The sequence below is a fragment of the Lissotriton helveticus genome, chromosome 7, assembly GCF_964261635.1.
Source record: "Lissotriton helveticus chromosome 7, aLisHel1.1, whole genome shotgun sequence".
NCBI classification, from domain to species: Eukaryota; Metazoa; Chordata; class Amphibia; order Caudata; family Salamandridae; genus Lissotriton; species Lissotriton helveticus.
The window spans coordinates 458,125,096-458,151,969 of NC_136068.1; the positions used below are offsets into that span (position 1 = coordinate 458,125,096).

Sequence of the window (26,874 nt, forward strand, 5' to 3'; positions counted from 1 at the left end):
GGTGCCATTGAAACTAGGGCCCTGAAAGGGGGTAACCCTAACCCTAGATATCGGTTCGCAGAACGGGGAGGATGGGCGGGTCGGTAAGGCATCTAATACTAACTAATGTCTCTTACAGATATATCGTTACACAAGTAGTAACTTGTGCATCTGAAAGAGACATGTTAGTATTAGATTCCTTACCTTAGAATAGATACCCCAGCAATACCAACCCCAGTGGTGGGTCTGCGAACCAATAATCACACCAGAAAGTCCTGGAGGACGGAACGGCCAAAGCAGCCATCCCTCCGGACTTGGCTGTCCAGGCAGTAGTGTCTTGCAAACGTGTGCAGCGATGCCCACGTAGCTGCCTGACAGATGTCTTGTAAGGGCACCCCCCGGCCCAGGGCAGTTGTAGTCGCAGTAGCTCGGGTGGAATGAGCCCGTAATCAAACAGGGGGCTCCTTTCGAGCCAAGGAGTATCATGCCTGGATACACAAGATGATCCACCGGGAGATGGTCCTCTTGTGCACCGCTTTCCCCTTCTTAGCGCCCACGTAACCAACAAAGAGTTGGTCATCCACCTGGAACTGGCGTGTGCGATCCAAGTAAAATGAGAGCGCACGTTTTGGGTCCAGACGGTGGAGCCGCTCTTCCTCTTTAGAGGGATGCGGTGGCGGAAAGAAGGTGGGCAAGGTGATAGACTGCCCGATGTGGAAGGACGTGACAACCTTGGGCAGGAAAGATGGCTTAGTACGCAACAAAACCTTGTCCGGATGGACAGAAAGGAAAGGAGGAGTACAAGAAAGTGCCTGGAGCTCACTCACTCTCCTGGCAGAGGTGATGGCAACCAGGAAAGCAGTCTTCAAAGTAAGAAGGCGGAGAGGACAGTTGTGAAGTGGCTCAAAGGGAGCGCACATCAGAAAAGTAAGAACCAGGTTCAAGTCCCACTGCCGCATCACAAACGGAACAGGAGGGAACGTGTGTGTGATGCCCTTCAGAAAGCGATTTACAATAGGGGACTTGAACAAAGAAGGTTGATCAGGCAGCCTTAGAAAGGCTGAAAGGGCAGAAAGGTAGCCCTTGATAGTGCCCAGAGCAGAGCCCTGCTGGGCAAGAGAAAGAAGGAAGAGAAGAACCTCAGAGAGAGGGGCGGCAAGAGGATCCACAGCCTTTGCTGTGCACCATGCCACAAATCTGTTCCACCTGCAGGCGTATACCGACTTTGTGGAGGGACGCCTGGCTGCCAGAATGACGTTACAGACTTCAGGAGGCAAGACAAATGGCCGCAACTGTCGCCGCTCAATCTCCAAGCATGGAGGTGGAGACTGGACAGGTTCGGGTGGAGGACCGTCCCCTGCTGCTGCGACAGAAGGTCCTCCTGAAGAGGCAGACGAACCGGGGGATCGACTGACATACTGAGTAGCTCTGGATACCAGTACCTTCGAGCCCAGTCCGGAGCCACAAGGATGACTTGGGCCCAGTCGCGCTTGATCTTCTTCAGCACTCTGGGCAGAAGTCGTATAGGCGGAAAGGCGTACAGTAGACCGCAGCTCCACTCGTGACGAAAAGCGTCTCCGAGCGAGTGCCGCCTTGGAAATTCCAACGCGCAGAACTGATGACATTGCGCGTTCTCTTCGGTGGCCAATAGATCTAACCAAGGCTCTCCCCATTGCTGAAAGAGGCCTTGCGCCACGTCCGACTTCAGACACCATTCGTGATCCATCATGCACCGACGGCTGAGCTCGTCTGCCCTGGCGTTCAGAGAACCTGCCAGGTGTTGAGCCACCAGGGTCACGCCCTGGCGTTCCAGCCATTGCCAGAGGCGCAGAGCCTCCTGGCAAAGGGTCCACGACCCCACCCCGCCGGGTTTGTTGCAGGACCACATGGCGGTGGTGTTGTCCGTGAACACCTGCACTACACTCCCCCGGACAGAGGGGAGGAATGCTTTCAGTGCTAGACGAATCGCCCGTAACTCCAACAGGTTGATGTGGAGCCGGGCCTCCGCCGGAGACCAGAGGCCTCTGATCTCCGCCTCTCCCATGTGGCCTCCCCAGCCCTGGAGGGACGCATCCGTCACAACTAAGTGCTCCGGTTGGGGAAGGGAGAGGGATCTTCCGCTGACCTAATCGCGGTCCGTGAGCCACCACTGCAGCTGTCTCGCAGCGCCCTCCGAGATCAGGACGTGGTCGGATAGGTTGCCCTGATGCTGGGCCCACTGAAACTTCAGGTCCCACTGCAGAGCCCGCATCCGCCACCTGGCGTGATGCACCAGTAGGATGCAGGAGGCCATCAGCCCCAGAAGCCGCTGCGTCAACCTGACCGAGACCCGGGATAACGGCTGAAAGATGGGAATCAGAGCCTGAATATCCCGGACCCGCTGTTTGGGTGGATAAACCCGAAACCGCACCGAGTCGAAAACCGCTCCGATGAAAAGGAGCTTCTGAGAGGGGCACAGGTGTGACTATGGCACATTGATGGAGAACCCCAGCCGGTGCAGGAGATCTGCCGTAGTCTGGAGGTGGCTGACGACTGTCTGGGGCGAGCCCGCCTTCAACAACCAGTCGTCGAGGTAGGGGAAGACTGAAACCCCTAACCTGCGCAGATGAGCTGCGACCACCGCCATCATCTTTGTGAACACCCGTGGGGCGCTGGTAAGGCCGAAGGGGAGCACGGTATACTGAAAGTGCTCGTGGCCAACCGTGAACCGCTGGTGGGCCGACAGGACGGGGATGTGAAAATAAGCGTCCTGCAAGTCCAACGCTACCATCCAGTCTCCAGGGTCTAGGGCAGCTAAGACCTGAGCCAATGTCAGCATCTTGAACTTCTCCTTCCGGAGGAAGTCGTTGATGTTCCGTATGTCCAAAATAGGGCGTAGGCCCCCTTTGCCCTTCTTGGGTACCAGAAAGTAGTGGGAGTAACAACCACACCCTACTTCAGGCCCAGGAACGCGCTCGATGGCCCCCTTGGCCAGGAGGGCCGTAACTTCCTCTTGCAGAAGTTTCAAGTGATCCACCGGTGGCATGGCTGGAGGGGACACCTCAAAGGGGAGGGAGTAGCCCCTTCGGACGATTTGCAGCACCCACCTGTCCGATGTGACAGTGTGACAGTGTGGTGGTGGTGATGGCGAACCCTGTCCCCCACTGGCGTCACATGGGCCTGAAAGCACGGACTAGGAGGGTTTTGAGGCGGATGCTGCAGGGGTAGGTATGGACTGGCCTCGCTGTTGTCCCCGACCGCCGCCACGGCGGTTTCCACGTCCGCCACATCGAAGGACGATAGTCTGCGGCCCGTGGGTGGCAGGACGTGTGGGGGAGCCCCTTCCTTGGCCACGAAAGGGGCGAAAGGCAGCCGTTTGCTGGCGCGGGGCCGAGAGGCCCAAGGACTTGGCCGTAGCCCTGGAGTCCTTAAAGCGCTCAAGCGCATGGTCTGCCTTGTCGCCAAAGAGGCGACGGCCATTGAACGGCATGTCCATAAGTGTGTTTTGGACATCAGCCGCGAAGTTGGCAGACCTCAACCAGGCGTGGCGACAAATCGCCACCGTCGTTGCCATCGCTCTGTCTAGTGAGTCAGTAGTGTCCAGCCCACACCAGATGGAATAACGCGCAGCATCTCGACCCTCCACAAGGGCTTGGCCGAGTTTAGCCTGGACCTCCACCGGGCATTCTGGCAGCACGTCCGCGACCGTATCCCACAGAGTGGGTGTAGCGGCCCAAGAGGCATGCGTTATTGACTGACCGCAATCCTAAACTGAGGGAGGAGAATACTTTCTTTCCGTATTGCTCGTTCCTCACGGCCGCGACGGGGAGCTCAAGGCCCAAGGCCTTGGCCGCCCTCATCAGCACCACGCTAATGGCAGCCCCCTACTCCGTAGCCACGCTAGGAGGGGAGACAGAACCAGTGTCGGGCGAAATGTTCAGACCACTGGCATCCCCAAGCTCTCCTGTCCAGTCCGCAGAATACTGACACTCACGTGCCAGAGGGTCCTCAGACCCTCCCAGTCCCCCTCGTCACCATCGCCTGGTACTCAGGCTCAAAGGATGGGGCCGGGTCATAGAAATAGAAATCTCCCATCGGCGTCGAGAGCGGCACCGCTCTGACATCAGACCCAAATCGCTGGCAAGAACAGGGACGGCGTCGTCCTGGGACGGCGCCGGGGGCGACACCCTTGGGGCCGGGGAGGTCGTGAGGTTGACCGGCGGCGACCCGGATCCGGATCCAGTGGGGCCCTGCGGCGTTGGGACCGAAGTCGCTGACGGCGCCTGGGCCGGAGCACCCGACGGCGCCGGGGCCGAAGCACCCGGCCCGCGTGGGGACCCAGTCGGGACCGCTTGGCCTGAAGGCGCCGCGGAACCCGACTGAGGAGCGAGTGACCTCATGGCCATGAGGAAGTTATCAATCTCCCCCGGCGTCGCATTCTGCCCAGGGACCGGCGGGTATGGAGCAGGCCGCGACAGCTGCTCCGCTCCGCGACACCTCCGGCGGACCCGCATGGGCGGTGTCGCCCGAACCCCCGGCCGCATCGCGCGAGCGTCGGGGGGAGTCAGAAGAGCGATGACGTCTCTTCGACTTCTTGTGCTTACCTGAGGAGCCCGAAGACCATGAACGACTCCCGGAGCGATGGTGGCTCCGACCCCGCGACCGGTCCCTCGACCTCCTCGCGGACCGGGACCTCGAGCGGCACGGGGCCGACTGCCGGAGCTCGAGCCGCTTGCGGTACCGCTCCCGCCTAGCCTTAGACGTCAGGGCTCGACAGTCGGAGCAGGCCTTGTCGTCGTGGTCGAGGCCTAGGCAATGAAGACACCGGCGATGGGGGTCGGTAACCTACATCAGTCGATCGCAGTCGGTGCAGGGTTTGAACCCGGGCATCCCTACTGGCACCGTCGGAGTCGTACAGACTTCGAAGTAGATCAAAAATGATCGAAAAAGTTTTGTCAAAAATTGACTAAGGGTACCACTTTTTCCGATCGGCGCTTGCTGGCGCGGAAAAAAGAAGAACTGACGTCAGCGCGCGTAGGCAGCGTCTAACTACTCCAACGACGTCACCACGGCGCCCACGACGCGGACGACGGCCGCGGACGACGCCTACCGACGCGCTTGGGTACTGCTACGTAAAAAATTTCCAGATCCAGTCTGACGCCTGGGGATATTCTAAGGTAAGGAATCTATCACTAACGTGTCTCTTTCAGATGTCGACGTTTCTTGAAATTCAAATCGAACCGCAGAAAAAGAAAATGCGTTCGAAAACAAGAATATCAAGTTAGAGAGAGTATGCACAAAGGTGGAATCCGAGGATCGATTCTGAAGCGGAGCGCAGCAATACCAGTCAGAACCCTATGGCGGAAAAAAACAATCCAACAATGGAGTTGATGCCCATGTGCACCATCACCGAAAGGAGGAGTCACTTACCTTGTGACTGGAAAGACTTCTTCGAACATAAACAACTTGCAAACATCCGGACCCAAAACTAGATGTCAGGAGTATGCAAAGCATGTGAACTATAGCTCACATGCCTCAGACATGAGGTTATCGATTACCAGGTAAGTACTCAGTCTTTGGGGTTGACTTTCTAGGGTTAGAACAAGGGTTCCCCCAGGGTCGAGGATGCACTCTTGTTACATCTTCAGCGGCCCTAGGGCGGCGGGGTGCTGAGGCCCAGTGTTATCCATTAGGGGATAGGGGGCCTCCGGTTGGTGGCTGTTTATGAGCAGGCCACGGGGTTGTGGGAGCAAAGCTCCTGGTGTTAGGCTCAGGGCAAAGGGGGTTCCTGTTTATCACACAAAGAGCACCCGCAGCGGCAGTGGGTGCAGAGTGCTGTTTTTGCATCGGGTGCCCTGTTGATTACAATGGGAATTCTCCGGTTTCTACAAAGTCTGCAGGCACAGGACAAAGATCTTCTGGAGGTGACCACTGGTTGGAGAGGTAATTTGGGATGCCAGGACACCGTCGGTTGGGCCACCTAGGGCTGTGGGACTTCAGGTGCAGGGTTTATTTATTTATTTATTTATTTCAATTTATATAGCGCGTTATAACCCAGAGGTCTCTAAGCACTTTATCATACTCCAAAACAACCGGCACTGTGGAGGATACTGTTCATAGCAAGTTACAAATTACCCCATGCTTGCTGGAAAAGCACTGTTTTTACTTTTTTTCGGAAGGTCAGCAAATCAGTCTCCTTCCGTAGTTCTATTGGCAGCGTATTCCAGGCTGTTGGGAGTAAGTATGAGAAGGCACGTCCGCCTACTGTAGCCAATCTGCAACGTGGTTGAATAAGGAGAGAGGCGTCAGCAGATCGAAGTGTCCGCGCTGGGCTATAGGGGATCAGGCGAGATTTTATATACATTGGAGCCTTACCATACAGGGCTTTGTGAACAATGCAAAATCCCTTGAACATCACCCTTTGCTTAACCGGTAGCCAGTGTAATTCTTGCATAAGGGGAGATGCATGGGTGTTCCTTGGCTTTTTAAAGATAAGCCTAGCAGCGTCGTTCATAACGGCCTGCAGCTTATTCAAAAGTTTTTGTGGCAGTCCTATGTATAGCGAGTTACCATAGTCTAGCCTAGCCAGAATCGTGCCGGAGACCGCTCGCCTCAGAGTAGAAAAGGACAGCAGAGGTGAAACTTTTCTAAGTTGCCGGAGAAGACTGACGCAAGTCCCAACCACCGTCCTCACTTGTTTTTGCATAGATAGCCTGCCGTCCACCTGAATGCCTAAACTCTTAACCACAGCTGCTGGTTCCGGTGGTAACCCTAATTCTTTTGGCCAGAAATCCTCAATCCATGGGTTCCCTGCGTTGGTAATTGGGAGAACCTCGGTCTTATCCGGATTGATTTTTAGTGAATTTCCGGACATCCAGTTAGCTGTGTGCTTCAAGATGTCTTGCAGTCTTACGAGGCCACCCGGACCACGGTCAAGTTGGATCACTATTTGGGTGTCATCCGCGTAGTTGTATACATGGCAATCCATCTGGTTGAGCAATCTAATCAGGGGTTGTAAGTAGATATTGAAGAGCAGGGGCGACAAGGCAGACCCTTGTGGCACTCTGCAGGTGATCGATGTGGTGGTGGAAAGAAGGTCACCAAGCTGTACTCTCTGAGACCTCCCTTTAAGAAAGGAGGAGAGCCAGACGTGTGCCGTGCCCCCGATGCCGAAATCCATCATCCGCGACAGTAGTTGTTTATGGCAGACGGTATCAAATGCCGCGGAGAGGTCTAACAGCACCAGGGCACATGGTGTCTTCTTATCTGCCCTGTTCCTCAAATCATCCAGAATAGACAACATAACGAGTTCCGTGATATGATTCCCACGGAACCCAGCTTGGTTAGGCTCAAATAAGTTGTTACTTTCCAGATGTCCCGACAGGATGGTGAGTACGTGTTGCTCAACCACCTTCGTCAAGAACGGCAGCTGAGATATGGGCCTGAAATTTTTTTGGCATTTCACATCCGCCCCTGCTTTTTTCAGCAAGGGAATCAGCCGGGCTTCCTTAAAGTAAGACGGAACTTGGCCTGTTAGTAAAGAAGTGTTTAGTAGATTCAACACTTCATCCTCTATATCTGGCAGTGCCAGTTTGAACACCTCTGGTGGGCACGGGTCTGCCAAGGAACCCGATTTAACCCGGCTCACAAGAGCTGGTAGCCTTTCCTTCGTAATCAAGGGAAAGGCCGTTAGGGGACTAGGCACCAATATTCTGCCAGGTGTATCCAGCGGGGGACAGTCAAACTCGGGGGTTGCACCAATTCCAGCAACTAGGTCCGTGATTTTATTAACAAAGAAATCTTGAAATTTTTGACAGTCCTCTTGCATGAACTCCATAGTTTGTTCTTTATTTTTCCAGAGTTCCGTAAGGACCTTGAAGATTTCTTTCTGAGGGTTCCTAGCAGTAGTTATTCTTTCCTCAAAAAACTCTGCTTTCCTGGCTATAATCGCCTGTTTGTAATTAGCGAGTGCCTGTATGTACTGACCCCGAGAGTTGGAATCATAATGCTTCCGCCACGCTCTTTCTAATTTCCGAAGCCCTCGCTTCCTCTCCCTAAGGGGTTCGTTGTACCAGGGGGCTCCATGTCCTCTATTCACTATATTCAACCTACGTATTGGTGCCACGTGGTCCATTGTCTTCCTGAGTTTGTCCAATAGTTCTTTACAGAGGACCTCAGAGTTTTCTGTCTGGATATTGGGGGATGGAAGGGTTCGGAGATAATCTGACATTTTATCTCCATTAATGTTTTTCCATTTCCTAACCGCTTTCCAACCTTCCCTCGGCTTTATTGCTTGTTTGACCAGCCGGAACTCACCCCTCACCAGAAAGTGATCAGACCAAACACATGGCTGGGCCATCACCGTCTCCTGCACAGGGGGTGTTGCCCAAATCAAGTCCAGGGTATGACCCTTAACGTGTGTTGGACCCCTCACTAGTTGGACAAACTCCAGAGATGTCAATGCCTCATCAATCTGAAGAGCCTGCCCTTCCTTCGGTGCTTTCTCCCAGTGATAATTAAAATCACCCATGATAATGACCTTATCGTATCTAGAGCGTGTATCTTGAGCCAATCTCAGGAATGAGTCAGGGAAGTCCGGCGATAGACTAGGAGAATGATTATACATTCTGCCCCCAACTAGTTGTCTTTAGACGGCTCCTGTCACGGTCGTGGCTGCATGCTACGATGAGAGATTTGAGGCAGGTCAGAGATCACCAGATTTCGGGTCAAGATCGCTGAGGAGACAGCTTCGTGGTGTTCGGCCATTCAAACTCTGGCTGTGGGTGACAGTTGCCCGTTCACGGATTTGGCAGGAGCCAGAGTCTGGTGTTAACAGGAGACAATGTATTTTTCTTTGGAAGGCAGGGCAGGTCCTCGGGGTTCTTGAGGTTGCTGGCTGCAGGACACATCGGAGGTTTGCTTCTGCAGGTTCAAGGCGGGGATAGGCCGGTAGGGCTGGGGCCAATTCAGTGGGCGTCATCCTCTTCTTAGCTTCAGCACGGCTGTTCAGTCCTTCTTTTCTTCTTGGTCGTTAGTCTGAGGAGGCAAGTTTTGGGGGTGCCCTTTAACACTAGATTTAGGGGCATTACAGTTAAGTGAAGTTTGGGACCAATGGGTCGCTTCCTTGGGGTGGGTACACCCCATATTATGCTACCCTGCTAGATGGCGGAGACAGAGTTGTGCTTCACCTCGCCTCACCCACCTGAGGGGTGGGGTTGGCATAGGTGGGCACACCTCCCTTCCTCACTTGGTTTTCCCGCCAGTTCTCCCGCCCAAAGTCGGGGTCAGAAACAGTGGGGACCAGTTGCTGGAAGTAGCAAAAGGCGTGGGGACGCTCACAAAGGTGGCAAGCCTTTGAAGCTTCCTCTTCGTGGACCCTGTCCATCCTGGAATAGGCGGCTTGGCAGCTCGTCCAAGGATGTGCATTGTTCCAGACCCCCCCGAGAGCAGCAGGCTCTCGACCCAGGGGTCCAGAAACAGGTCTGGTGGTGGCAGCTAGCGAGCAGCCACTCAGCCTGGATACTAGTGTTAGGTCATTTTCAGGGGGCCTCTCTAAGATGCGCTGTGTGTGCATTTTTCATAAAATCCTATACTGGCATCAGTGTGGGTTTAATGTGCTGAGAAGTTTGATACCAAACTTCCAAGTTTTTAGTAAAGCCATTATGGCAATGTTGAGTTCGTAATGACACACTCCCAGCACCATACACTCTTAATGGCATTACTGCACTTACAATGACTAAGAATAGCCTTAGACACTGTAGGGATACAGGGCTCATGCACCTGTTCCCTCACCACTGGTATGGTGCACCCAGCTAGAGGGGTGGCTGACCTATGCCAGGGCAGTAGGTTGTAGGCATGGCACACAGGGATGCGTGCCATGTCGACTCTTCACTTATTTCTGCACCAAATCATGCAGCCTGCAAAGGCAGTGTGTGTGTGTGTGTGTGTGTGTGTGTGTGTGTGTGTGTGTGTGTGTGTGTGTAAATGTATAGGGCCTCTGAGGGTGGCGCAATAAGTGATGCAGCCTTTAGGGGCCTTACCTGGACACAGTGCCCTTGGTACCGGTGGTACCATTTACAAGGGACTGCCCTATGGCCAAAGAGTGCCAATTGGGTTTTATCTTCAATGCAGTTTAGGGAAAGAACATACGCCCTGGGTACCTGTTTGGTAGGAGCCCAGGGCACACTTAGTCAAAGTACATCAGCAGTTTAGCAAAAAGAGGGGACAACCATGCAAAAAAGAGGGTACTTGCTTACAATAATTCAGTTCCGCCTTAAGGATGATTCAAAGGGTCCCCTCATAAGATAGCCAGAATCATATTTAGCTGCCAAATATTCTGCGGTTTCTTAACTGGAGTGTAGGGGCTCAAAAGTCCTTGTAAGAATTCCTTTATCAGTTTGCAGACTAAAAAGAATTCTGGTTCCAAGATCTTCTGATATACAGAAACAATTCCTGCCTAGTGAATATATACAATTATAGCCCTATCGTCGTGTGTTGGGCTATGGTGCGACACTTTGCGCTCTCTAAGGAATATGCTACTTACCAGTATGCATCTGTTCTTGGCATGTAGGGCTGCTGACATTCATATCTGTGCATAGATCGCCGCCTAGTGTTGGGTCCGGATGATTGGACATTGTTGTCCTGGAAGAGTCTTCGAAGTATCACGAGATAGGTGGCTCCTCCCTCGGACTACAGTGCGCATGGGCATCCTCTCCATCCCCAGATTGTTTTTCGCCATTGTGGCAGAGATGGAGTATAGTACAGTAAGAGATGGCCATGCAAAGAGTGAATGCTACAGCTGCGACAGGCACCGGGGAGGTGGGTGGGCGATATGAATGTAAGCAGCCCTACATGCCAAGAACAGATGCATACTGGTAAGTAGCATAATCCGTTCGAGGCATGTGGGCTGCTGTGGAATGCGCTCTAGGGGGAACTGTTAAGGTGCGTTTTGCCTTTAAGTAGCATATCTGAATGCAGTTAACGATCCATCTGGCTATACCTGACTTTGAAATAGGGTTGCCTTTGTGTTGTGGTGAGAAAGCAACAAACAACTGTTTTGTTTTTCGAAATGCCTTAGTTCTATCTATATAGTATAGCAGAGCTCTTTTTACATCTAGAGTATGCAAGGCCCTTTTAGCTACTGTCTGTGGGTTCTGAAAGAACACTGGCAGTTCTATAGTTTGATTTATATGGAAATGGGATATCACCTTTGGCATGAATTTAGGGTTTGTTTTGAGAACTACTCTATTTGCATGTACTTGAATGAATGGCTCTTGAATAGTTAGGGCTTGTAGCTCGCTAACTCTTTGAAGCGAAGTAATGGCAATAAGGAAAGCCACCTTCCAAGTAAGAAACTGTAGTTCGCATGAGTGTAGTGGTTCAAAAGGTGGTCCCATAAGTTTGGTTAAAACAACGTTTAGATTCCAGGCTGGTGAAGGTGGGTGTCTTGGAGGAATGACGCGTTTAAGTCCTTCCATAAACGCTTTAATTGCTGGCACCCTAAATAGTGAAAGGTATTGCCTGTTTTGCAGATATGCTGCTAACACAGCTAAATGTATCCTGATGAATGAATAGGCTATAGCAAATGATGTTTGGAGTGGAAGCATCAAGTGGGTTAATGTCATTGTTATTACAGTAAATGACGAAACGTATCCACTTTGATGCATAACATGCTCTGGTAGGTGGTTTTCTTGCCTCTTTGATAATATTCATGCAGTCTGGAGGCAAGTTGAGGTATCCAAACTCTAGGATTTCAGGAGCCAGATCGCTAGGTTCAGCTGTTGTGGGTCTGGGTGTTGGATTTCGCCATGGTTCTGAGTTAGAAGACTGGGTGTGAGTCGCAGTCTTTGATGAGGCACCACTGACAGTTCTAGGAACGTTGTGTACCATGGTTGCCTCGCCCATGTGGGAGCAACCAGGATTAGTGTCAGAGAATGTTGGCGTATTTTGCGTGCCACTAGCGGTATTAATGGAGCTGGGGGAAAAGCGTACGCAAATTTGCCTGACCAGTTCATCCATATCGCAGTGCCCTGCGATTGCGGATGTGGGAACCTGGCGGCAAAGTACTGGCTTTTTGCGTTTTCGCTTGTGGCAAACAGATCTATTTCCGGGTGTCCACACTTCCGGAAGAATGGTTGGAGCACTTTGGGGTGAATTTCCCATTCGTATATCTGTTGGCTGTGCCTGCTGAGCAGGTCGGCTACCTGATTGTCCTTGCCTGGGAGGTGTTCTGCCATGAGAAACATGTTCCTCTGAAAGGCCCATTTCCACATTGCTTGAGCTAGGTGCGACAGCTGTGGTGACTGTGTCCCTCCTTGTTTTTGAATGTAATACATAGCTGTCATGTTGTCCGTCCGGATCAACACAGCCTTGTTGCATAAGTGTGTTTTGAAAGCTTTCAGGGCTAGAAAGACTGCCATCAACTCCAGAAGGTTGATATGCATTTTCGTTTGCTGTACAGTCCAGAGTCCCTGTGCTGTGTAGTGTAGGACATGGGCTCCCCATCCCATCAGGGATGCGTCCGCGGTTAACACTACTTGTGGGACAGGCTCTTGGAATAGTCGTCCCTTGCAAAGGTTTTGTGGATTCCACCAATGCAGAGAGTTGTATGCCCGACTGGTCACCAACACTAGGTCCTTTAATTGCCCGTGAGCCTGGTTCCACTGCCTTGCTAGGCATTCTTGGAGCGGACGCATGTTTAGTCTGGCATGAGGGACTATGAATATGCACGAGGCCATCATGCCTATTAGCTGCATAAACACTCGAGCTGGTAGTGAGTGTTGGGGTCTGAATTTTTGTATCAATGTTTGCATTCCCTTGATCCGTGCTGTGTTGGGATATGCTTTTGCTGCCAGTGTATCTATTGTTGCTCCCAGGTATTGTTGGACGTGGGAGGGTTGTAGATGTGATTTTGGGTAGTTTAATGAGAATCCTAAACTGTGAAGGAGATATATGGTCTTTGACATGTGGTTGGCACATTGCTGGGCTGTTGGCGCGTGTATTAGCCAATCGTCCAGATATGGTTAACACCTGGATGTGTTGCCATCTGAGATGTGCTGCCACTATAGCTAGACATTTGGTGAACACTCTTGGAGCTGTTGTGACACCGAATGGTAGGACTTTGAACTGGTAGTGTTGTCCCTGAATGGTGAACCTTAAATACTTTCTGTGAGCAGGGTTTATTGGTATATGAAAGTATGCGTCCTTGAGGTCTAAGGTTGCTAAGAAGTCTCCCTGGCGAAGCAATGGTAAGACTTGCTGGAGAGTGAGCATGTGGAAATGCTCCGACAAAATGTACAGGTTGAGGGGCCTGAGGTCTAATATTGGCCTGAGAGACCCGTCCTTTTTCGGAATAAGGAAGTATAGAGAGTATACTCCTGTTCCTTGATGTTTTAGTGGGACTGGTTCTATGGACCCTTTTGCAGCATACTGATGACCTCTTGCTGTAGTAGCGTTATATGTTCCTGTGACATTGGACGGTGCACGGGTGGTATGTTGGGTGGAGGTGAGGTGAGTTTGAGGCAATAGCCATGTTGGATAATTTGCCTGACCCACTTGTCTGTTGTGATATCTAACCAGACTGGCTGAAAATGTTGTATTCTTCCCCCGACTGGTGTTATGTGGTCTGGGGGTAGTGGTAAGAAGTCACTGCTTGGTGTTAGTGGAGGATCTATTTGCATTGCCTCCACAACCTCTTCCCTTGGTGTTGTTTCCTCTGTATCCACCCCTGTTGGTGTTTTTGTTGTATGTGGATTGTTTTACTTTTGTAGTTGGAGGATTGCTGTGATGTATTATTACGTGCTCCTCCTCTATAATTGGAGCGACGAAAGGAGCCCCGGTGTTGCTGGGACTGGAGAGCTCCCATAGACTTCGCAGTTTCAGCATCTTTTTTCATTTTGTCCAGAATTGAGACAACTGCTGGACCAAACAAAAAGTCTGGGTTGATGGGCTGATAAAGGATTGTGGATTGGACTTCATTTTTAAAGCCCGATATGCGAAGCCATGCGTGGCGCCGGAGCAGCACGCTTGTATTGATGGATCTGGCAGCTGTGTCTGCCGAGTCTAGGGCACATTTAATAGAGGCATTGGTGATGAGCTTTCCTTCTTGTATGAGTTCATCTGCCTGCTGTTTGTAAGGATCAGGTAAGTGTTGGAGAATGTCTTCCAAGCTGTCGTAGTGCGCCCTGTCATATCTGGCCAGCAAGGCCTGTGTGTTGGCTATTCTCCATGAGTTTGCTGCTTGAGCTGCTACTCTCTTGCCTGATGCCTCAAAGATTTTTGACTCCTTGTCTGGTGGAGCAGCCTCTCCAGTAGTCTGGGAATTGGCACGCTTACGTGCGTTGGATACCACTAGGGAGTCTAGGGGTAGCTGCCCCTTGATATATGTAGGGTCTATAGGAGCAGCCCTATACTTTTTTTCAATTCTAGGGTTTATGACCCTTGCTCTAGCAGTGTCCTTAAAAATGTCACTTGTGTGTTTTAATACGCCTTTTAGCATTGGGAGTGTTTTAACATGTCTCTCAGATGTTGTTAATGTATCGAAGAGGAAGTCTTCCTCAATAGCATCAGAGTGCATATCTACATTATGGTAGGTTGCTGCTCTATCCAGTAGTGAATTAAAGGCTACTGTGTCTTCTGTGGGAGAAGACTTAGTTGGGTATACTGCAGGGTCTGTAATGGGCAGAATCCCCTCAGTGTCTGGTTCCCCTCCCCCACCCCATGGCTGTGAGTGAGGGTCTGCAAGTGGGTTTTGTGGATAACCAAACCCTACATCTGCGTCCTGATCTTCGTCTGGGTTGTAGTCATAGCGTGCAGGTGAGGCTGGGGCATATGGGGTATGAGGCATAGCTGGACTGATAGGTTTAAAGAATATAGGAGAGGTAGCACTGTCTCTCTTCTTCTTTAGGGGAATTGCAGAAAAGTCTTCAGTTGGCAGAGGTCTTTTCTTTTTGGTGTACACAGTCACTTTACCAGTTTTTGGGTCAATATACAGTTTTGACTGGTCTTCTGTGGAGGGATCTGGATGAATAAGTTCCTCTTTCACAGTCCTTGGTTTTGGTGCTGTAGCCTTTGGTTTGTCTTTTTTCGGGTCGACGCCTTTTGCAGTTTCGACCGCTTTTGGTGGTTGGACCGGTTTATGATGTTTTTCGACAGGTTTTGTCGGTTCAACGTCTTTGGCTGGTTTCACCACCTTTTTCGGACCGATCGGTTTTGTCGGTTCGACAGTGTCCTTAGGTGTTTTTGGAGCCTGCGGTTTTGGATCGATGCCCTTTTTCAGCTCGACCGATTTACTTTGGTCCACCTTCGGTTTCGGCTTGACGGTAGTCTTGGGCGCAGGCCTTGTGCTTTCGTCGACCGTTTTTTTTCCCCTTGTCGATACAGGAGGCTGGTTTGCTTGGTTCGACGTGCTTCCTGGGGGTCGACTCGACGTGCTTTTGTGTCGATTCGACGTGTTTTGGCCTCGGGGTTGACTCGACGGCTTTCGGCTTCGACTTGACAGCGTTGGTCTTCGATGTCGACTCGATGGTGTTTGGCTTCGAAGGTTGTATCGGTACTGTGGCCTTCGGGTCGACGCCCTTCGGCTTAGTCACCTTCGGTTCGACGTAATTCGGTCCGAAGACAGTATTGTCGACGAGTTTCGGTTTAGATTGAACCGGTGTCGTATATCGTGTCTCAGAGGGCTCTTTTTGTGTGTTCTTAGCCGGGCGGTACGGCGGGGCTGTAGAACGAGTTTGTTGGTCTCGGCTAAGGCCTGCTGGCGATGCCTCGACCTGAGTCTCTGATATTGGTGTAGTGTCTATATGGGGCGGTGTACTCACGGTTCGCCCCTCGTCGTCATCGGAGTCGTCTTCGACCGCTACGATGTCTTGATCATATTCCTCGAGATCGACGATTAGTTCTCCTTCCTCGAGGTAATATTCGGAGTCGTGCTCCGAGTATTGTTGTTCGTCTTGATCCGAGTCCTCGGCGCTTGCTAGATCTCCGTCATCGTCGAAGATGTTCTCGGGTGCTGGCGCCGACCTTTGCATTTCTTGCCTCGCCGCCCGTCGATTCCGGATAGTTTTTTTCGATCGGAACTGGGCACGGGCTAGGCAACTATCTTCATTGTTATCTGGAGATGGGCATTTGTTGCACACTGGATGCTTGTCTGTGTGCGGGAACTTCGAGTTGAACTGCGGGCAGTACTTGAATGGACTTCGTTCCATCGACGGTCGGTCCACGTGGTGTCGAGAAGGCCTCACGGCTCGATTCGACGACCGGAGTGCAGCAAACGTAAAAAAAGTGTATCGGTACAGAGCGCTGAACAATACCAACGGATCCGAAGGCCTTTTGGCCTTTTGAAAAGTTTTTCTTGATTCCGAACTTGGAGAGTAGGAAAGTACATCCGAACCCAATGGCGGAGAAAAACAATCTGGGGATGGAGAGGATGCCCATGCGCACTGTAGTCCGAGGGAGGAGCCACCTATCTCATGATACTTCGAAGACTCTTCCAGGACAACAATGTGCAATCATCCGGACCCAACACTAGGCGGCAATCTATGCACAGATATGAATTCAGCAGCCCACATGCCTCGAACTGTATGTTTTTTCGCTATAATTGTATACATAAACCAGGCATGAATTCTTTGTTCATTGTTGTCCCTTTCCTCTGGTCCTGCTTGTGTATCTGCTCTCAGGGGCCGTTTGCTTTCGGTTTCAAGATCTTCTGAACCTGGAAATTGCTGAGAGGTGAATCTTGATTAAATTATCCGAAAGCCCAGATTGAGCTAGGTTCAGAAGATATGGTAATACCTGAGCTGGCGTAGAGGAAAAGGGATGGCAGTCAGCTGTCAAAAGCAAATTACAGAATCAAGCCCATTTTGCCGTATATGACTTGTTCATAGATGCAGCCCTTGCTTCAGCTAATATATCTCTGCACTGTTGAGGAATATTCAATAGGTGTAACTCGTTGTAGGAAACTGGGTTTTTGTTGCGGTAGTCCCCTCCACGTTCTCACTGGTATTTGATGCAACTTTGACTGGAGTGCACTGGGTTCCTGCTAACAAGGTCGCCAGTGTTCTTTCACCCAAACTGTACAATTTTTACCCCAATTGGCAACACCTTTAGCACTCTCTATAAGTCCATAGTAAATGGTACATCTGGTACCTAGGGCTTGAGGCACTAAAGAGGGTCACTAAGGGCCACAGCACGAATTGTACCACCCTTAGTGGTCCCCTCAACAAACTCATGCAAGACTGCCATTGCAGACTGCGTGCTTTGGTGCAGACAAAAGTGAAAACACAACATGACATATCCCACTGCATGTAATATTTATAAGTCACCCCTACAGCAGGCCTTATAGTCCTAAGTATTACGTGTGATGACATATCTGCATGCGCGGATATGCCCCTGTGCTGGTCAGTTCCATTACTGTCTGTACAAGTGAACAGGGAAGCCATTTTAAAACATGTGCTGGACACTGGTAAAAACCTAGTTCTCCAGCTACATAATGGCTTCACTAAAAATAGGTAAGTTTGGTATCAAATATCTGATTCACAAACCCATCTTGATTCAAATAATGGATTTGTACATACATGGACACAGAGGGCCCCTTAGAAGTGCCCCCTGACAAACTACCAGCCTCTGGTGAATTTGCTAACTGGTCTCTGCCAGTCTGCCACCTGAGAAACGTTTCTGATCTCTCAAGGTGTGGGCCTTTGCTCTCAGGAGGACAGAAACAAAGCCTGCACAGGAACAGGGTGTTCACAGCACCTACTGCAGAATGACCTGCTGATTAGCATTCTAACAGGCGAGCTTCAATGAACATGTCGCCTTTGAAATGCGGGTCTGGCTCTCCTTACAGGAGAGGATGCGAATCCCCTTGTCCAGAACCCTCTGGCACCTGGACAGGAGGGAAAATTAGCTAGTAAGGTAGGCATTCCAACCATCAGGCTAGAAGCCCCCCAAAGGTGGCCTAACCTGTAGTGTACACAACTTTTCAGAGATGGCTATCTTGGTGACAGTAAACGTAGGCATTCGGGGACAGGGTTATGCCCACTTCCCTCAGGAAGCGGTCATATAGGGGGCGTAGTGACCCCATTGGCTACTAAAATACACTCCCCTAAAGAACAAGTTACTTACCTTTGGTAATGCATTAGCTGATAGAAACAATATCTAGCTGCAGATTCCTTACCTTAGAATTTCCCAGGTTTCAGACTGGATACAGAAACTTTTGCGTGACCAGTACCCCTGCGCATATCAGATGGCTCCTTGTGGCTTCGACGACATGGGATGTGAATTCGCAGTCACCTATGTAGGCACCACACAGAAGCGCAGAGCCATGAAGTGAACCAACTAGTGTGTGTCCAAACTAGAGCCCTGAAAAGGGCAGTAGTGTTTAGCAAATATGTGCAGGGAAGCCCACGTTGCCGCCTGACAGATCTCCATGAGTGGCACCCCAAGAGCTAGTTCAGTGGTTGTAGCCTTCCCTCTGGTGGAATGTGCCCTTAAGCCCTCAGGAGGTTGTTTTATAGCTAAGGCATAGCAGATCTTTATACAAAGAACAACCCAGCACGAAAAGGACCACTTCGGTACTGCCCGACCTTTTTTAGCAACCACATAGCCCTCGAAGAGTTGGTCACCCAGCCAAACTCTTGTGCGGAAAAGGTAGAGACACAACCGTCTTTTTGGGTCCAGACGATGGAGTAGTTCTTCATCATCAGAGGGATGTAGAGAAGCATAAAAGGTGGTCAGTGTGACTGATTAACCCAAATGGAATAGTCTCACCACTTTAGGTAGAAAGAGGCCCAGATGCGAAGCACCACCTTATCCAGAAATATCATAAGATAAGGAGACTTGGATGATCAAGCCTGCAGTTCACTCACCCTCTGGACAGAATATATTGCCACCAGAAATGCTGCCTTGATGGTAACAGGAGGGGACAATTCTGTAGCAGCTCAAAGGGAGCACACATGAGCCAGGTGAGAACCAGATTCAGATCCTACTGAGGCATAATAAAGAGCACAGGGGGGAACATATGTACAAGTCCTTTCAGGAACCTATTTACAATAATGAACTGGAATAAAGAGGGATGGTCTGGCAGCTGCAAGAAAGTGGACAGAGCAGAGAGATAACCCTCAAGAGTGCCTAGAGTAGAGCCCTGCTGGGAAAGGGAAATAATTAAGAGAAGACTATCAGAAAGAGAAATTACTAATGGCAGGAGCATACCATTTTGGTAGAGGCCCGTCTGGCCTCCAAAATAAGTGTACAAACTTCAGGAGGAAGGTCAAAAGCTAGCAACTGTCGCTGCTCAATCACAATGCAAGGAGGCGGAAAGTTGACCTGTTCAGATGGAGAACCTTCTCCTGCGACAGAAGATCCTCCCAAAGGGAGAGATTGATCAGAGGATAGATGCTCATTTTCAGAAGCTCGGGATACCAAATCTCCATGCCCAGTCCGGATCTACAAGAAGGACTTGGGGTCCAAATCGTTTCTGAACTTCTTGAGAACTCTGGGTAGGAGCGGTATGTGTAGGAAGGCGTACTTAAGGGCTGAGCTCCATTCGGGACAAAAAGCGCCGCTTTGCTGTAGCTGCCTTGGAAACTCCAAAGCTCAATACTGCCGACATTGCTAGTTCTCTTCGGAGGTGAACAGTGTGCGTTCTCTTCGGGGGTGAAGAGATCTAATCAAGGCTCTCCCCACTGCTGAAGAGACCTTACGCTACCTCCTGGCGGAGACGCCATTCATGAACCCTTAGGCATCGACAGCTGAGTTAGTCCGCCCTGGCATTCAGAGAACCTGTCAGATGTTGAACCACCAAGGATATGCCCTGTTGTTCCAGTCATGTTCAGAGATGAAGAGCCTCTTGACAAAGGGTCCACAACCCTACCCCGCCCTGCTTGTTCCAGTACCACATGGCGGTGGTGTTGTCCAGGAACAAATGCACTAATTTTCCCTTGACAGAGGGAAAAAATGCTTTCAATGGTAGTCGAATCACCCGGAGCTCCAGCAAGTTGATGTCCTCTGATCTCCACCTCTCCTAAATAGCTGCCTTATCCCAGGAGTGACGCATCTGTCCCTAATGTGAGATCTAGTTTGGGAAGGTAAAGGGGTCTGCCTTTGACTCAATCACAGTTCGTAAGTCATCACCGCAGGTCCTTTGCAGTTCCTTTTGAGATCTGGACCACATCAGAGAGATTCCCTTGATGCTACGCCCACTGGAACTTCAGGTCTTACTGCAGAGCCTGCATACGCCATCTGGCATGATTTGTCAACAGGATGCAGGAGGCCATGAGGTCCAACAGCCTCAGAGTCATTCTCACTGAAATCCAGGACAGAGGCTGAACAATTGGTATAATACCCTGAATATGCTGGACTCACTTTTTGGGAGAATAAGCCAGAAACTGCACTGAGTCCAGAACAGATCTGAGTAAAGAGAGCCTCTAAGAAGGAGTCAGGTGTGACTTCGGCACCATCATAGTGAACCCCAGCAAATGCAGGAGATCTGCCGTAGTCTAGTGGTGAGCAACTACAGTCTGGAGGAGGACGCCTTCAACAGCTAGTTGCCGAGGTAGGGAAAGACTAAAACCCCTAACCTGTGCAGCGGAGCTGCAACCACCGCCATCACCTTGGTGAACACCCAAGAGACGCTGGTAAAGCCAAAGAGTAGCACAGTGAACTGAAAGTGATTGTGTCTCTACCTTGAAAAGCAGGTAACGCCTACTGGCAGGCAGGATGGGGGTTTAAAAATACGCATCCTGCAAGTTCAACTCTACCAGCCAGTCTCCTTATTCTAGGGCAGACACGACCTGAGCCAATGCGAGCATCTTGAATTTCTCTTAGGGAGAATAAGCCCGAAACTGTACTGAGTCCAGAACAGATCTGAGTAAAGAGAGCCTCTAAGAAGGAGTCAGGTGTGACTTCGGCACCATCATAGTGAACTCCAGCGAATGCAGGAGGTCTGCCGTAGTCTGGTGGTGGGCAACGACAGTCTGGGGGGAGGACGCCTGAGTAGGACGAAGACCTTTGTTCTTTTTGGGTATCCGAAATCAGCGGGAATAGCAATCACTGCCTACTTCTGATAACGGAACGCTTGCTATACCCCCAATGGCCAGGAGAGCTGTAACTTCCTCTCGTAGTAAGATAAGATGATCTTCAGCCAGCCGTTCTTGAGATGGCGATTAAGGAGGAGGGAAACACTGGAAAAGGAGGGAGTAACTCTACTGAATGATCTGCCAGACCCATTCGTCAGATGTTATGGATTGCAGGTGGAGGAGAATATGTTGGATTCTCCCTCCAACTGAACACCCATGACTTGCAGAACCAAACTAGTAGGACTTGGAACCAGCAGCAGCCAGGGGGTATTGGTGGTGGACAACTTCTGGCTACCATTCCCATGAGGTTGGATTGCACCACATCCATGACCTTACACAACTTGGAAAGCTTATGCATGATGGTGGCTGGGGTATGGCTAATGCGGTTAAAAGCCCCTTTCATGGCCACGAAAAGGGCGAAAGGCAGACTGGGGGTGAGGTATTTCTGAGAGGCCCGAGTGCCTGGCTGTAGCCCACAAGTACTTTAGGCACTTCGGTGCCGAGTTCTCCTTCTCTCCTAAGAGACGAGTACCATTGAAGGGCAATACCATGAGGCCGCCGCCGATGAAACCACTTTGCCCAGCGAGTTATCAGACCACACCTAACGGTGAACATTTCTGCATCCCTACCATCTCTCGCTGCTTGGGAGATGGGAGTGCATGGCCCAGGCCTCCTTCGGGACCTGAGGCTACACTTGGGCAAGCGTTTCCCATAGGGAATGCGAAATAGCCCAAAAAGCATTCAGTGTTCACCAACCGCAATGCTAGGCTGGCGGAAGGAATCATCCTCTCAAGTGCGTCAACCCTCTTGGATTCTCTGTCCGGGCGAATGCGCCATGGGGGATGTTGAGGCTTGAACTACTAAGCTCTCCAGAGTACGTAGTTGGAAACTTGTATCACCGGGGCAGGGCAATGGCAGCGTGCTACTGCCCTGTTCACAGGAGCACCTGTGCTAGGCTTGGACCAAGTGACTAGAATAGACATCCACAAGTGCTTCATTGAAGGGCAAAAGGGGTTCAGATAGGAAGCCCCATGGTGAAGCACTTCAGTCAAGAAGTTAGTCTTAAACTATACCGAGGACAGCACAAGTGCAAGGACCTACGCTGCACTCTTCACCTCCATGGCTTACGACGCTCACTCCTCCATAGCCATAGTAGGTGGAGATAGAATACCAGCATCTGGAGAGGTGTCCCTTCAACTGACTTCCGCAAGCTCCTCATACCAGTCCAATTCCTCATCAAGAGTGTCTAACTGGTGTTCTATAGGGTTCAGTGACCCCTCTCACTCTTCTCCCATGACTGTAACCTCAAAATTTTCAGGCAATGACCTAGAGTCCCTGGGCTCCATTGGTGCCGTAATCGGCATTGATTGATGACATTCCGACTTAGTTGTAGGGAATCAGAATGGGGCTGGCACCACCAATGGGCACACAGGAGGGGTCGGCTCACTCAAAACCTCAGTGCATGGCTGTGTAAAACTCTTATTTTAGCTGGTGTGTCTGAGAAACAGGGGAAGGGGGCGCTGGGGCATCACGCAGAGTAAGACCTGGCAATGGCTCCGCAGAACCGTGCCAGAAACGTTGATGTTCCTCGCTTGTCTCGTCAATCTTCAACGGTTGAAGTGCAGTCGAAGTCCATCTAGACTTCTGCTTGTGCTTCTTCCCAGTGTCCTGAGGATCTCAAATGCGATGAAGACTAGTAGGGTCTCCCGGCACGATCCCGCAACCACCTCTTCCTCAATCGGGCTGAGATTTCCTAGGAGTTGCGCAATATGGCGCTGACTGCTATGCCACAAGTAGCTTTAGGGGCTGCTCCCGTAAAGCCTTCGGTGCCATGGCCCGGCTATCCAAGCACAACTTTGAATCATGGTTAAGCAGGAGACACCAAAAGCACACAAGGTGCGGGAAGGTAACAGACATACACTGTGACAGGTGCCATACGGCTTTAACTCTACTTTTCTAGAGGTCCTCCTTCGGCACAGAAGGAAAAAATCTTAGCCAAAATATTGAAAAAAAGTTTGTCAAAAAGAGACAGAGGGATAGATCTTCTCCGGATCTGTCGTAACTGGTGCGGAAAGAAAAAATGGACGTCTGCATGCCTGGGGGGGCAGCTATATAGGTGACCGCAAGGTCACACCCGGCACAGACTACGCCAACCGACGGCAGGTAGGAGTACTGCTCATGCAGAACTTTCTGGAACCAGTCTGAGGTTAGCAATCTTCAGCTAGAAGTCTATCGGATTTCAATATTATGGGGAGCCCCTGGCACCAGAAAATCAGACCCTGCCAACCTGATAGTAGAAGACGAACGTGAAGAGTTGCAAAGAGCAAGAACTGAAGACCCAGCAACTGACCTGGTGTTAACCCGGCCGACCTGCCGACTTAGACAATAGCACCATAAGACAACTTGTTCCACAGCTGTTAAGTCTCCAAAGCCTGGGAGACCTGCAGAAACTTCAATAAAGAACCAAGACTTACCATGGGACAGCGGAACTGTACCCTGCATCCTGCAGACACCCAAAGAAGAACTGTGATGACTTGGGAACCGCCAGGTGACTTTTGGCATAAATATTCAAAGCTGTGTAGTCTGGATACAATTCACTGGAAACAACCCTCACATTGATGCAAATAAGCAAACAGTTTAAACGAGAGGTTCAAGCAATATGGGAATGATCATCTTACAAGATACTGGAAAGATGTGGATTCTCACACCTTAAAGTATGGTGATGGATTTTTTTTTGACATTTTCATTTCTTAGCAAAGTATGGCAAACACTGATTTGTCATTATGTATTGTTGCCAACTGTCCTGTCCATTCACAAAACCTGTTTTAGTCTCAGTCGAGGGCATTTGCCAGGCTACTAGCTAGGACATAAGTACTGCAGAGAAGGAAACCTTGTTGTAAATTATTCAGTGGAATAACTTACATGTCTTTGTGAAAAGTAGCTGTGATCTTGTATCATTTTTGTTTACCTTTCATGTGTGGACCAGTGTCTTTATGTCCACAGATCTAGAAATTATGCTACCCAACATCCCAGGGAAGCAGCATTGTTTGAATTACTTGGGGTAGTTCCTGAAAGGAGAGACTAATGGAGTGATTCGGAGAGTGCTAACATCAGGCTAAAACTGCTTTTAAAGCCACTTTAACCACCAATTTGTCATCCCAATAGCCTTTCTTCTGTTGGCAGAGGTTCTTTATTTTTCTTTGAATTACTTCATGTGTGGTGCAACTGACCTCAGCATTCAGAAACTATGACAGCAACATAAAATTAAGCACTGCCAAACTGTGTTGGGCAAGCCTCAGCTTTTTGACTAAAAGTATTTAGATGGAAAAACTCAGTTATGAGCTTTACCCAAAGAAACACTGGTATGGCGTCTAATAGGGCTACAGTCGTAATTATATCTTTCCCTGCCTTCTCTCCCAATGGTGGTTTCAGTGAACCTTGAGTTCTGAGATGTTTTACTGCTGTTGGGAGCTTAACCCCACCCAAGTAGAATGTTGTTAAGGGAACATGCACTTTGTAAGAGACCAAACCAATCTACAACCTTCCCTGAAAAGAGTATGCCAAATGTTCCCCTTCAAACTCCTACTGCAAGGTCTCACCTCCCGGAGCAGGTCCTGGTCCAAGTTGTGCCGAGCCAGCAGCATCTTCCTCTTGTACTGTCGACACTGCAACTCAAAGTACTGGCGCTGACGTCGCAGAAGGTTGGCCTCCTCTTCAGCCTGGTAGTGCTGCATGGTTTCCTTCTGACGCAGGAGCCACTCCTGCTTTTCACGTTTTGGGGTGCTCTGGTTCTCGTGCAGCTCCTAGCAACACAAAAAGTGGTGGAGAGGGTCAAAAGAATGAAAAAAGAAGCAGTTCCTCATACAACTCCCAGCACCTTCTCCCATAGGAGGACCAGTACACATGAAACATAATAAAAAGGAACACTTTTCGGTCTATTTCTATGGCAACGTAAGTTACAGTAGTAATTCTCACTCAGTATCCCGGCTTGTGTGCAGAAACTATAAAAAAGGGAGCAGATTTTTTTGTGCAAAAAAGGAACGGTTCTCTGAAGTAATAGTACTTCAGTATTCTGCAGAAGAGAACATGATTGTATACTACACTGGAAATTGTCCGCCTTCTTTACAAACGATGACCTTTGCATATCTAGATGTGCCGCAAAGGTGGCTCTTTATATAGTGCACCAAATTAAGGTACACTGTGTAGGGAGTCGAGGCAAACCCCAAAGGAATTATAGAGGCACAAATTACAGCCCAAATGCTCTCTTTTGTGGTAGTGTGGGCGAACAGTTAGGCATTACAGAGGGTAGTGTGAAGCATTTATTGCATACACAAAGGCAGTATAGGAGACTGACAACAAAATCAGACACTAATTTATAAAAATAACACATTTATATAACTTTTTAGTTTAGTTTTCAAAAATGGACAGTTCATTTTCTGGACCGCCAATATTTTCCTATAGAGGGAAGACATGTTGCCTTCGGTCACTTGTCAGCGACTTATGGGACTGTTCTTCTGAACTTAAGGTGAATATTGGGCAAGATCCAAGGCCACGCCAACATGTCACCTCAGAAGACTCTGGGGCATCTGGATGCGGAGGTATTTCATGGCGTTAGGTGTCCCATTCATTCAATGGGAGAAAGGTTTGGTTACCATGAGGCTGCAGCACGGACTGGAGCACAAGTCCAGCAAAACCCACAGGGGGTCTCAACCCTTTAGATCCTCAGGCACACTGGGACACCTTCGATCCACTTTTTCTTGGGCGGTGAGGCTCGGGTGCAGTGGTGTCTTTTGGCCTTGGAATCCGGTGCAAGAGTCTCTCGCAGTTGGAGGGGGGCCTGCAGCTGGCAATTGGAAGTCCAGTTTGGGCAAACCCAGTGTGTGCTTGGCTTTTGGGGCCCCATTGGCACAGTTACCTTCCTTAGACTCTGGTGTATGTGTGCATAGGTGGTTTGAGGTGCTGGTCACATACTAACGTCTTTGCTTTGTGGTAGAGGGGAAACATGACAGCATGGCCACTCACAAAGTGGGGTTCACTGTCCTTGAAGTCTGTCGACCTGCAGGTCAGTCTTAATCATTTTTGTTGTCTGGACTGGGCACAACAAGCCTTTGCTGCTGCAAGGGGTCTGGTACCCAGGTATTGGCCCTGTACGGCTTCGATTGGGCCTGGTGTCCTCCCACTCGGAAATGAAACAGATCTGACATTAAGAATCACATGGTCCTCATTCTGGGGGAGCTGCTGCACTGGGCTGACTGGGAAGCGGTAACTCGGTGGACCGCACCTTGTGTCTTTGGTGCCTGCTGCTGCAAAGGAGTAGCTCCTCTATTTCAATGGAGTTTCTTCAGGCAATTGTAAAGCACTGGCAGCTCTCTGGGTTTCCTGGAGAGTGCACAGCAGCAGGACGAGTCTGCTTCTTCCACGATTGTTGGGGCAGCAGTCAGACTGCCACGATTGGCGCAAAGTCAGTTGTTGGTTCTTGTGACAGGACTCTTCTCTATCCACTCCTTCTCTTGACCTGTTGAAAGTTGAAGATCTGGCATCAGGGGGTCCCCTAAATGCTCAATTTAAAGGGGTTAAAGGGAGTGAGTGGTAGTAGCCAATGGGCTACTTACTCCTGGGGTCATTATAACCCCTACATGACCACTTATTGTGGGAAGTGTGATTAAACCTGTCCCAAAATTCCAAAGTGTGCCAACACAAAGATGTGCATATCTGAAAAATAGTATCCGCATCAAGTTAGGCCATCTTAGGTGTGGGACTAGCCTGGGGTGGGCACGCCTGCCTGACTAGCAATTTTTTCTGCCTGTCCAGGTGCCAAAGGGCTCTGGACAAAGGGGGTCAGCTT

The 26,874-nt window shown here is 50.2% G+C and overlaps 1 protein-coding gene across 3 annotated transcripts in view; it reads right to left on the reverse strand.

Annotated features, from left to right (window-relative positions):
* TAOK2 (TAO kinase 2) overlaps nt 1-26,874 on the reverse strand; it is a 934,333-nt gene that overhangs the window by 138,327 nt on the left and 769,132 nt on the right. For all 3 annotated transcript variants that reach the window (XM_078652408.1, XM_078652406.1, XM_078652407.1), the window contains exon 19: nt 24,629-24,832. In XM_078652408.1, the coding sequence (XP_078508534.1) occupies nt 24,629-24,832 (204 nt within the window). The remainder of the gene's footprint in view (nt 1-24,628; nt 24,833-26,874) is intronic.